Source organism: Guillardia theta, assembly GCF_000315625.1.
Source record: "Guillardia theta CCMP2712 unplaced genomic scaffold GUITHscaffold_185, whole genome shotgun sequence".
NCBI lineage: Eukaryota > Cryptophyceae > Pyrenomonadales > Geminigeraceae > Guillardia > Guillardia theta.
This window is the reverse complement of record NW_005434491.1, coordinates 17,199-29,542: the sequence shown is the minus strand read 5'-3', so window position 1 is coordinate 29,542 and position 12,344 is coordinate 17,199. Positions and strand designations below refer to the sequence as shown.

The window sequence follows — 12,344 nt, the reverse complement described above, 5'->3', positions numbered from 1 at the left end:
ATCCACCGTGACAGGAAGTATCAAAACTCCCCATAGGAATCCTTCGAGTGAAGATAGGCGACGGGTTACGCAAGCTCAGGTGACCATGATCAAGAGATAGGATCCATTCGGAGTCACCTACATCTAGACTAGAGGATGGCGGATGTAGAAGGGCATATGCTGCCCCCTCCTGCGCCTCTTCCACCTCCACCGAATTTCCTCAACCTCCCCCTCCCCCTCCTCCCCATCTCCCTCCTCCTGCTCCTCCTCCGTCTTCCTCGTCTCCTCCTGCGTCCTCAAATTCCCCCTCTCAGTTTGCCTCGTACGAAGAGTGCGACGGGTCATCCAAGGGCAGCAAACTTGCAGGTAAGGAGAAGCGAGAGGAAAAGCGAGGAGCGGATGGGGAGAGAGAGGGGAGGAGAGGAGAGAGGAGTGGAGTGGAGGGGGAAGAGGCGGAGGAGGGGCAAGAGGGAGGAGGAGGGGAAAGAGGGAGGAGGAGGAGCAACTCAACGATGGCTCACTCGCTCATGTCCATTGTCATCACAGAGACCGTCCTTGAGCATCTACCTCAGCACATCCTCAAGTCTAAGATGAAGGTTTCACCCCCCTCCTCCTCCTCCTTGCTTCTCCTCCTCCGGGCCTCTGCTCCTCGTCCTCCTCCTCCTCCTCTCGCTTGCGCCACTGTAGTCTTGACTTCAGCTGACAGAACAAGGATGCCTCGCCCCCCTTCGAGCTACCGGTTCTTAACAGCCCTCCCTCTCTTCCTTTCTCCCTCCTCTCCTCTCCTCTTCCTCCTCTCCTCTTCTAATCTGACGGGCCTTGCTCTCTCTTCTTCTCTTGATCGACCGTGGCAGGCCAGCAAGTGGTTTGCATGAGCTGAGGCCCCCCCGCGGCCGCCGCGTGACTGTAGGCGAGGAAGCGGCAGGCTCGGCTAACTCCGTGAAGGACTCCGAGCATGATACTCACACTACTAGCCCAGCAGGCATATGACTCAATGACACTGACTACCTAAGTTGAGTAAAGATCGGATCAACAAGCCTAATGCTGAACTTTTGAAAAGGCTTTTGAAGATTGAAAAGTTACTGTGAATCTCTGACTACTAGGTGCGGGGGCTACCGGCCGAAGTTCAGTGGCAGTCACAAGGCCAGCCTGAGGTCCGACCCGGCGTACCAGGAGTGATCGCCCCCGGGGCCCCACGGGCCAAGGGCCCTAAATGTCGCCGCTGAGTCACAGTCGGACTCGGCGGCGCCGCCCTGAAGTTCCGCCGGATGATGATCCTTCAACGCGGCTGAACGGTAGCCGCGCCGCGTCACCGTGCCGGGCACTGTCACAATAGTCAGTGCGGTCACGGCAAGTCGGTCACGGCAAGTTAGTCCCGGCCCCGGCTGAGTCCGCAACGGCTAGTCACTCGGAGTCTGTAGTTGCCGGGCCCGCCGCGGCGGTATGACCGTCACTGGGGCCTCAGTGCGGGCCGGGCCCCCGGGACTCGGGATGGGCACTGGCAATTATGCTCATATGCCAAGAGACTACATTCCTTCAGAGGGGTGGGGTGGTCTATTGAAGTCAGACCACCTGGAAATTACCCTCTAAATCGACTCAAAGTAGCGGTGGGGTACATGACCCCACCCTCACAAATGAACTTTCGCTCGGTCAAAAGTAGCTGCCTACCCCTTTCCTGAGCTTACACAACCCCACCCCGATAAACCCCATCAGTGTACCCACCCCCTTTCCCCCAAAGTCTTTCATGGGAAACTTGGGGTAGTTTTATGTCGAAGGGGACTTTAGTTAATACCCCCTGCAGCAAGATCTGCAGGGGGAGAGGGGGGTAGTTAAAAACGTTGGTTTGCTATAGGGGTGGGGTCAGTGTCTAACCGTATAAATAGGGGGTTATGGTAGGGCAAAATGGGGGTACATGGAAACAAGGGGTAGTGATGGAGTACAAGTGCCGGGGACGAGGAGGTGGAGACGGGAGGGTGGGGGTAGGCGCGAGGCGCGATGCCGACGTGGTGGACATTGATGGATGGAAGAGGAGAGGAGGAAGTGGAAGAAAGAGTCGATGATGTCGATGAGAAGGATATGAACAGGAAGAACAATGAGAAGAACATGGAGAAGATAGACGTGCATGCCGAAATAGTCGGAAGACATGCAAGAATGCAATCTTGCAGCTTGAAGGCCAGAGTGGTTTCCAACAAAAGATTTCTCGAGAATAGTGTTTTCACTCAGCGAGTATGTTAGTTCATAGTCTCTACCTCAATGCCATGAACGAGAAATGGTTTTGTATCAGAATAGTCTCTTGACGCTAGTGGTCCCTCCCAGGACAATGCTCCGATAAATGAAAGAATCGACAACCGCGAGCAATTCAAAGGCAGAGTAGGGCAGGAGAAGAGATGGTTCACGTCAGCCGATGCCATGGAGTTTCTTTGAACATGTCTGTATCCTTGTTACTGGATGGTTCAAGTAGAAGCAAATCCCCTAGTTTTATGTGGAGGTCATTGCTAGACCTCCACAGCAGATATTCCTTCCTGCAAGAAATGACATGTCTGCAGATGCTCCGTTACTGCTTGTTCGCTCTCGTGGCCCTTCAGCTTGCTGGCGTCCTCGCCGCTCCCGTCCAGCTCACTGAGGCCACCTTCGACGCTCAGGTCGAGCAGCAGCCCACCTTTGTGAAGTTCTTTGCCCCATGGTGCGGCCACTGCAAGCGCCTCGAGCCAACCTGGCACGCGTGAGGCGACTGATTGCGACATGGTGGGGGTTTGGTGATGGTGACCGGCAGACTCGCGGACAAGGTTGACGCTGAGATCCCCAACGTGAAGATCGCGACCGTCGACTGCACTGTGAGTCGGATGCGAGCAAGGGAGGAGGAAATAGAATGACTGAGGCCTTGATCAGGTCGAAAGCGGATTGTGCAACAAGAACAACATCCGTGGTTATCCCACCCTCATCTTGTTCAAGACCGGCGAGCAGATCGCATACCAGGGTGGAAGGGTGAGCGTGCGCACGTTATGCTGTGGGAGGTTGTGACTGGTGAAATGCAGACTGAGCAAGACTTGATCAGCTTCGTCAAGGAGAAGACCGCTTAAGATAGTGCATCTAGTCAAGTTAGAGAGAAAGAATAAAGTGAATCCATCGAGCTCAATTCATCTGCCTGCTCCTCAAAGTCAGCTCCTTGTGCTGCCCTCGCCTCTCTCCTCCAACCTCAGACACTCGAGAATCTCCTCGAAGCTCTTCCTGCGGGCTGGTTCATCGTGCCAGCAGTCGGCGATGAGACGTGAAAGATCTTGCGGCATCTCCTGGGAGGGCAGCACGTCAGACGCGCTTCTCCTCCTCGCCTCCTCTCACCGCAGGGCATCGAGGCCTGTCCTTGGCTTGCACCACCCGGTTGGTCATCTGAACATTGCAAGCATGAGGCCAAGGGCAGGTGTAGGAGGAAAACAAGAAGGAGGAGGGAGCAGAGGGAGCAGAGGGAGCAGAGGGAGCAGAGGGAGCAGAGGGAGCAGGGAGAGAAGCATCAGAAGGAGGAGGAGACATTCCTGTTCTAGGTTGCAGTCTGCCCAGGGCAGCCTCCTTGTGAAAGTCTCCCACATGACGACAGCATAGCTGTACGCGTCGGCCTTGAAACCAACCGCCTTCCGCTTCAGAATCTGCTCGCACGTCATCTCGCTCCTCCTCCCCTCCTCTGCTCAGCCTTCGCCTCCTCGAGCTCGAGTCTTGTCGCTACTTACCTCAGGAGCAAGATACGCGGGGGTCCCTCCGGTCCCGACGTGCATGGGGTCAACCTCGTCCAGGCCTTCGGGTATGAAAGTGGCGAGGCCGAAGTCGCAGATCTTGATGGAGGAGGAGCTGTCGCGGTAGATGATGTTCTGAGAGCGAGTGAGCAGCGGCAGAAACAGCGACAAGCCCAAGTGCCTGCGGCTTGAGGTCGCGGTGCATCACGCGGTTTGAGTGGATGTAGGCGACAGCATCGCAGACCTGCGGGGGGTGAGGGAGGAGAGAGGGAGGGAGAGCCGTCGGGACCTGCTGGTGGATCTTGATCTGACTCGTGAACGCGATCGACTTCTGCATCTTGTGAAGGTAATCGAAGAGGTTGACCCCCTGCGCGAACTCCAGCACGTAGGAGTAAGTGTTGTTGTGAATGTGAATGCCCAGCATCTTCACTATGTTGGGATGCCGCAGATTTCGCATCATCTCCCCCTCCCTCACAAACGAATTGAGATCATCGGACCCTGAGATCGCTCGCATCTTCTTGGTCACGCAAGGGAACCTGATCTCCGACCTGTACACGTCCGCAAAGGTTCCGCTCCCAGTCTTCTCGGCCTTGACCTCCAGCTCAGACTTCTTGAACCTCCCAGCAACAAGACAGTCGTTGAAAGATCCGTCCGCGTTCGTGAAATACTCGAGTGTGCTGAACATGTTCCTTCGTCCACTCATCCTGCTCCTCACTGTCGCCTCGCGCCATGCCAACAGCACGTCCGAGTAAGATCTGTGCGCGTTCAAGCAGAAGCCCCGCGACTTGCTGGTTCTGGTCGCTCCTTCAACATCCTGCAGGTTCTGTTACAAGAGAACGCGGGCATACGTCTAGGTACCCGATGGGAAGCAGAAGCATCCACGCTCTTGGATGACTCAACGATCACTGAAGTCAAGTCTTCCATCACTGCTTGTCACTTGTCAGGAAGGTTGCTAAGGTTGTGGTTCATCGACCTCTTGTGACATCTAGAGAAATCTCCTCGAGTCTACGCTTCACAGAAACATCCAAGTGGGAGGATTCGACCTGAGGAATTCCTACGTCAGCGGCGTTGATCCTTCTCTGAGAGTTTCTTGTCATTACTGTTCGATTTGCTCGTTTAGGCGATGAAATCAATAGAGACGACGACAGCTCGTCTTCGAGGAAATCTTTTCCTTGCTGGAATGAGCACGTCAGAGAACTAGGCAGCTGCGTTTGCTCCATCACCATTAGTTTCGCCAACACCGTGTCATTCATGCAATCTGGTATCGCATCTTCGATGATTTCCTTGACCCTGCAGTCAAGCGAGTCAAGCGAGAGGTGCAGGAGGTTCCTTTCCCGACCGATACAGAGAGGCTCTTAGTGTTCGCGCCTTCTCCTGGCACATCTCCAGATCTCTCCCTGAAGCCTCCAGCTGGAGCTGAAGCGACTTGACCGACTCGGAGAAGTTGTCGCCTCGCTTGAGCAGCGCCTGCAGCAGGCGATGAGAGCCAGTCATGACAACATCAAGTACCTCGGAAGCTCGGTCGAGCTCCTGCGACAAGACCTCGTTCTGCTTCTTGAGGCCGATGTTTTCTCTCTCAAGCTCCGCATGGCTGTGGGAGGGAAGGCCGTTGGGAGAACTCGGGTGTGTACAGGCATGACACAACATCTCTTCGTCATGATGGATGCTGCTGACTTCTTGCTGGATCTGATCGATAGCTGCAACCAGACGCTCCAGTGACGATCGATGGGAATGAGATGCTGCTTGACTGCTTCGCAACTCGGCTATGATTTCTTGTTGTCTTTTGTTTTCCTCCTGGTTGGAGCAGAGCTGTCTTTGTAACTTGCGGGTATACTCCTGATAGAATTCGTTGTTTTGCAACAACTCATCTTCTTTAGTTTGTATCAGAGCTTCTAGTTCTGTAATCTTTGTTCTATCACCTATCATTTCTCCTTGCAGACTGGATTCTTTGGCATTGAACTGAAGGTTCAGCGCTTGCGAATGTGATTTTTCATCATCCATCGCCTGCTGCAATTGTGTAATTTCTAGATTTTTTTGTTCAAGTTCATCTTGTAACATTTCGATTTGGGAAGTGAGGTTTGCCTGACTCGTGATGTGATCTTCCATTTTTGCCTCGAGGTGAAGTTGCTGTTCTCTCAGCTTGGAGTGCAGAAGTTCAATCTGAAGGTCTTTATCTTGTAGCTCTGCCGTGAGAGCCCGACGCTGGGCTTCAGCCTCTTCGCTCAGATGTTTCATCTCAAGTTTCAGTTGGCTCAGCTCCAGCTTCATCGAGAAGTGATTCGATAGAGTTGCTCCGGACTTGCTCTCGATCTGTCGTTCCAATGAGCTGAGCGAGGAAGCAAAGCCATCCAGTCCTCGTTCGAATTCGTCAGCGGCCTGGAGGATTATTTGGTTTAGATATTCTATTCTGGCTTCGTACGTCATCTTCGAATTAGAGAAAGCAGATTCAATGTCATGCTCGCGTCTGACTCGCATGCTTTTGATGCATTCTTCTGCGATGTTCATCTTTGTCTTGACCCTCTCGTGCTGCTTCTCGAGAGTTTTCAGCTCTACGATCGTGTCCAGCCAGATCGAGGCGAGAGGGTCCAGCTCACTCACCTTGTCAATTTGCGTTTCAGTTTGCGCTCGGAGCTCTTCTAGCTCAGCTGGGGAGCTCTCTTTCCATTGCCTCCATTCCATGCATTGTTTGTTCGAGATCCAATTACCCTTCAAGACCTTCCAAACTTGTCGCTGCCGCACCCTCTCGCATCTCCTCCTGGCAACAAGAGACAAGTGTTTCCTGTGCGAGCGGATCTCGTCAAGCGCGGAGAAGGTGAGGGTTTTCATAGTGACGTGTGCCGCTCTATCGAAGACCTTTTGAAAGCGATCGTTCCTGTCTGATCCCTCCTTTCCATTCATTGCCAAGAATGCCCATGCATGGAATGTGCCGCTTTGCAATGAATGTCTTTGAAAGAATTCACCGAACGTATCCAGCAATTCCTCGGTCTCATTCAATTCGATGAACTGCTTTTCCAATTTCGCTGAGATTCTGAATGAGTGATCTTCACACGCCTGAAGCTTTCCTGATGTCACGTCGAGAGAGTTCGCATAAAGCTTGATCTTCTGGTGCAAGTCGTCTTTCTCCTACAGAAGGAGCGGTCAGTCAGCTGACTTGCCTTCAACTCCGAGCACGATCTACCTTGTCGTTCTCGTCGATGCGTCTCTTCAGCTCGAGGATGATGGTTTGGTTCCTCAGCGACTCGTCTTCGAACTTCTTCTTCAACTCCGTCACCTCAGCCCGCGGGCTTGTCCTCTGCCGCTCCTGCAAGCTCATCAGCCGATTGATCAGACTTGAATCACCGACAGCACCGGCAGGTCCGAGGAAGCAGTGAGGGAGCCAAGGGCACTGCGAGCCGCATAGTCATGCTGCTGGACAATCGTGAGATCACAGGCAGAAGCTTGTCACTGCTTCACGTGAAAGGGAAACGCGCTGTTGTATCGGAGACCAGTCCTGCTGCCGGTGGGGCTGCCGCCTTCATCGAGCTGCGAGGGAAGGTCACCCAGGGGATGCGAGAAGGAGAAGAAGCGACGTGGTGTAGCTCTCTTTCTCGTTTCATGTCCAACAAGGCGAAATCAATGGAAGACGGTTCCGCCGTCAGCTTGGGGTGAAAGTCTGTCACAACGCTAGCAAGATTTCGATTGGTAGAAACATCCCTGATGAGGAGGTTAACTCTAGAAATGAGAGGAGACGAGCAAGACACCAGTTTCTTCTTTCATCTCGATGATTCTTCTCGGGTGACAAACTGAATATCATGTTCTGATTCTGCTGCCCGTAGATCTTACGAACCAAGTCAGGTTGTCACAGGGACAGCAGATTTTGAGCGCACTCTGCTCAAGTTTTGATAGGCATCGTTTCTTGTCTCAGGTCTCGAACCCGCTGGCGCAGGAAATGTCGAATGGCTGACAGTGGTCGTCCTGTTCCTGCTCGCCATCTCCTCGACGCTGTCGAAGTCTCGCCCTCCTTAATGTTACATCACCGGAACATCGCATGTGGCATTCCAATAATCTTACCAGCACCATTCCATTCCATCCTGCTGACCTGGACGTTGCTCGGATCTGTGCAAACGGACCCTAAGCAAGAAAACTAGCACGTCAAAAGTTTGTAAGCAAGCAATGATTCATCACTAAGATTGTTTTCTACCTGATCAAGGAGAACAGATAGTGCTTTCTCTCTGACAACTTCTCCCATCTCTCTCCCTCTCCCTCCTGTCTTTCTCCCTCTCCCTCCTGTCTCTCTCCCCATGCTTCTGCCATCTCAGTCTCTCTCCCTCCCATTTCGAGGTGTTCTCCTGCCCATCTCGCCTTCCGCATATGCCACCCCCATGTCCCTTCCCTCAGCACTCAACCTCTCCACCACCCCATCGTTTTTCATCAAAAGTACCGGTGCACCTACCACGACGAGCACCCCTACCGTACGGAGTTTCCAGATGCACACCCCTCGTCCCCACATCCCGAAAGACCACCCCTAGACCACAGGAGATTTTTTGAAAACCCCACCCCCTCATTTCTACCCCTACAGCACGAAGTACCCCGTCAAATAAGACGTTCCATCACCCCACTCAATTCTTTTCCTTGTGGCACCCTACCTACTCTTGTACGATTCACAAGACCCCTACCCCTGCTTTTCGCTACGACTGAAACAGTACTGCCCCGATACCCACCGGGACCTATCGGCACGGCCCCTCATCCCCACTCACTCACCGGAGTCACTTCAAGTCCAGCTTCAAGTCCTGTTCCGACAGTGGCCCGGAGTGCGCGGCGGGAAGCTATCATAGAATACTCCGCCGGGGCCCGAGGAGGCGGCCTGGTTTTCAGACTGGGCCCGGGCCGGCGGACGGCCGCCGGCATGGCCAGTGCACTGACCCGGCAACCGTGCCGTGACGGTGACCCGGTGGCGACCCCGGCGGCCGGCCCTCCGAGCACCGTGACTCTCCGTCAACTCGTCGGACGGACGGTACGGTACTCAGGCCCTGGCAGCGGCTCCCGGGCCGAGTCCACCGAGACTCGAGGCAATCAGACACTCAGCCAGCCTGCCGCCCTCAGTCAGTGTCAAGTTGCAGCGGCAGCGATGTGTGTGACTCAGCGGCTGGCAAACTGAACGGCGGTGACTCACTGGGACATGGAGTTTGATTTGATTCCTTCTGTTGGCGTCTAAGTTTTTTGACGATGCGCATTAACAATGAAGATGCGGATTGATCAAGGACGCCTGGCACTTCAGATGAAATGCTTGAAGTGTATGTGCTTTACAGCAAAGAGACTTTGATGGAAGTGTTTGGGAACATTTCCCAGGCCGAATGTCGGACAGTGACAGTGAGTTTACTAAGAGGAACTTTCAGTGGGGTCCGCTGCCGCTTATCTTCGCTTCATCCTCTTCATGGATTTGAAACCGTGATGGCTAGCCTTGGACTGTGTCTTGTTCTTGTTGAGCTTGGCTGGCTTCCTCCTCTCCCCCAGCTCCTTCTCCAGCGCCTCCTTGAACATGTCCTCGTCTGAGTGCCCCTTCCTCCCCGGCCGCTCCTCTCTCGCTCCTGTGTTCTTGCGCTTCTTGTCCTTCCTGGACTTCCTCTCCTCCTCTCTGTAGATCACCGTCAGCTCCTCCTCCTCCTCCTCCTCCTCCTGATCCTCCTCCTCCTGATCCTCCTCCTGATCCTCCTCCTCCTGATCCTCCTCCTCCTGATCCTCCTCCTCCTCACCTCATCTTCTTGGGGTCCAGTCGACCATGGCGGTACGCTGACTTGGCTGCTCGCTGCGAGAGGGCTTTGTTCTTTTCCCTCGGGCCCTCCTCCTTGCCGAAGAACTTGGCCCCAGCCTTCTCCAGCTCGTCATCCTCCTGCATCTGCAGCCTCCTCCTCTTCCTCCTGTTCATCCCCGCATACTTGTCGGCCTTGCTGTTCCCGATCACCTTCTTCTTGGAGATCTGCGGGGGATCTCCGTCCTCTCCCTCTTCCTGCTCTTCCCGCCCCCTCTTGCCCCTCTCGCGCCTGTCCTGGCTCCTTCCGCTGGAAGGGTTCGACTCACGGGCCTGCAGCTTCTCCTCCCTGCTCTGGAACCAAGTCTTCTTGGGGCGGGCCAGGATGTCCTCCTCATGCTCCACTAGGTTCCTCGCCTTCTCTCCCTCCATGTCCGCGATCCTCATCTGCCGCTCCACCGCCTCCTCCTCCATCACCGCTGCCACGTCAGCCTCCAGCTCCTCAATGCGGCTCCTCATGGCGGCGATGGCGTCGGGGGGAACTACCCTCCTCTTCACCACATCAGGAGCGCTGCGAACGACCTCCTTGAGCATCGACTTGGTCCGCTGACTGTCGTCAGCCAGGGTCACTGCTCGCCCCTTCCTCCCCGCACGCGCCGTCCTGCCGACCCTGTGGACATACTCGGCGAGGTTACGAGGGACCTCGAGGTTCACGACCACGTCAACCCCCTTGATGTCCAGCCCGCGACCGGCGAGGTCGGTCGCCAGCAGGAAGTCGCTCTTCTCCTCCTTGAAGTTCTCCAGCGCCTCCAGACGCTGTGCCTGCGTCAGGTTCCCGTGCAGCTCCTCGACCCGCAGCCCCAGCAGCCCAAAGATGATGCGGAGACGGTGTGCTCTCCTCTTCTCCCGGCAGAAGACGATGGTGCGCTTGTGGAAGGTGCGCGTGCAGAGGCAGAGCAGGATCGCCTCTCTGTCCTTCTCGTGCTCCTTGCGGATACGGACAAATTCCTGCAGCAGGGAGCTCGGCACCGCCACCTTGTTCAGCGTCCCCTGCGTCTCGTCTGTGCGAATCGAGCCGTCCGCTGTCACTCGCACGGGACGGCGGAGGGAGAAGGCGGCGAGCTTGTCAACGTCGTGGGTCATGGTGGCGGAGAATAGCATGGTCTGCCGCTGCTGCGGGCACATCTTGACCAGCTCCTGCACTTCTTCCGTGAACCCCATCTCAAGGAGACGATCTGCCTCGTCGAGCACGAGGATCTCCAGCGCCTCGAACCCGATCCCAGGAGCGTTCCTCAGGTGATCGATCATCCTTCCCGGCGTCGCCACCACCACGTCGGGCTTCTTCCTCAGCTCCGTCTCCTGCAGCTGGTTCTTGACGCCTCCTATCACGATGTAGCATCGGATGTCTGTGAAGGCGGCGAGCTTCTCCATCATCGCATGCGCCTGCACCGCCAGCTCGCGGGTCGGCGTCAAGACCAGCACACGGGTCGCCGCCACCCTTCTTGGCCGGTAGAGGAGGCGCTCGAGGATGGGGAGGGCGAAGGCAGCAGTTTTGCCAGACCCCGTGCGAGAGGAGGCGCAAACGTCCTTGCCCTGCAGAGCGACGGGAATCACCATGGATTGGATGACTGTGGGCTTGATGAAGCCAAGGGAGGAGACAGCCTTGAGGAGAGGGCGAGAGAGATGGAGCTCCTGGAAGGAGGAGGTCTCGGCTGACTGCACCGGAGCATCGTCGAAATACTCCCTCTCCTTCTCCATCCTTCTCTGAAACGCCAGACGCTCTTTCTCCTCCTCCTCCTGCTTCTTTGAAGCCTCTGTCTGCGTCTCCTCCTGGAGGTCGTCCTCTTCCTCGTCGTCCTCTTTGCCGCTACTGTCGCTCTCCTTCTCATGAAGAGCTGTCTCTCCATCCTCCTCTCCGCTCATGTGCGAGGCGTCGCTTTCCTCCTCCTCGCTTTCCTCCTCCTCTCCTTCCCCTTCCTCTTCCGCTTCTGCTGCACCCTTCCTCTTGGCAATCTTGGCATCCAGGGAGGTCAGGATGCCCTTGGGGTCTCGCTTGTGTTCCACCTTTACCATATCGCTCACGTCCCATCCCTTGGGCGCGAGCTCGTTCAGGGCGTCGTCGTCGTCAAACTGAAAGTTCGCCAGCTTTTCTTCCTCCATCACCACCTCTTCCTCCTCCTCCTCGTCTTCCTCGTCTCCATCGCTTCCTTCTTTCACTCCGTCTTTCTTCTTCTTGCTCTTCGACTTCTGCTCCATCAGGTCCCTTGTCTTCTGCCTGCGAAGAGCTCTTCCCAGCCACTGGCTCTCCTTCACCTCCTCAGCTTGCTCGTCTTCCGAGTCGAGTTCACCAGCCTTGTCCTTCCCCTTGTCCTTCCCCTTGTCCTTCCCCTTGTCCTTCCCCTTGTCCTTCCCTGCCTTGTCCCCTTGGGGACTCTTCCCCACCACCTTCGACTTGCTCATCTTCTTTCGCTTATCCGCAAAACTTGACGCAAGCTTGACCATTCTTATTCGCCCTACAGCAATGGCAAGTGAGTTCTGTGCACGGAGAGATGAACCTGAACTATTCCTGCCCGTCAATCTGTGACCAAATCGTTCCTTCTGCCCTCATCACCTACTGCTTACCCTGGCTGCTCTTCTACTCTCCCTCTCCCTCTCCCTCTCCCTCTCCCTCTCCCTCTCCCTCTCCCTCTCCAGTGACTTAAAAAACTAACTGGGTATAACGATGAGTAAAGACGGTCTGTACTTTACCAGGGCAATTGATAACCATGGGTACTTGAAGTTGGTTACGACTGAAATTGGTGTTAGCGCCCTTGCTGGTACTTCTGATCTCATTAAACTCGGTGCCGTGATTAGAAATGATGACCACAATAGTATTATCGAGAAAGCAATGGGTTTCAGCTCATCAAACAAAG

General features: G+C 55.2%; 3 protein-coding genes across 3 annotated transcripts; 1 reads left to right on the top strand and 2 right to left on the bottom strand.

Annotated features, from left to right (window-relative positions):
• The first annotated feature begins 2,521 nt into the window (after positions 1-2,521).
• Positions 2,522-3,115, top strand: GUITHDRAFT_90791 (hypothetical protein). Its single transcript, XM_005820219.1, has 4 exons — positions 2,522-2,701; positions 2,753-2,813; positions 2,869-2,964; positions 3,015-3,115. The coding sequence occupies exons 1-4, from the start codon at positions 2,526-2,528 to the stop codon at positions 3,057-3,059; spliced, it is 378 nt and encodes a 125-aa protein (XP_005820276.1). The 5' UTR covers positions 2,522-2,525; the 3' UTR covers positions 3,060-3,115.
• A 247-nt stretch (positions 3,116-3,362) lies between these two features.
• On the bottom strand, positions 3,363-4,389 carry GUITHDRAFT_81609 (hypothetical protein; the record flags this gene model as incomplete). Its single annotated transcript, XM_005820218.1, has 4 exons — positions 3,363-3,620; positions 3,702-3,839; positions 3,874-3,948; positions 3,994-4,389. The coding sequence occupies 4 exons, from the start codon at positions 4,387-4,389 to the stop codon at positions 3,363-3,365; spliced, it is 867 nt and encodes a 288-aa protein (XP_005820275.1).
• Positions 4,390-9,432: 5,043 nt separating this feature from the next.
• On the bottom strand, positions 9,433-11,688 carry GUITHDRAFT_81602 (hypothetical protein; the record flags this gene model as incomplete). Its single annotated transcript, XM_005820217.1, has 2 exons — positions 9,433-11,280; positions 11,497-11,688. 2 exons carry the CDS (start codon positions 11,686-11,688, stop codon positions 9,433-9,435), a joined length of 2,040 nt encoding a protein of 679 aa, XP_005820274.1.
• Positions 11,689-12,344: the final 656 nt, after the last annotated feature.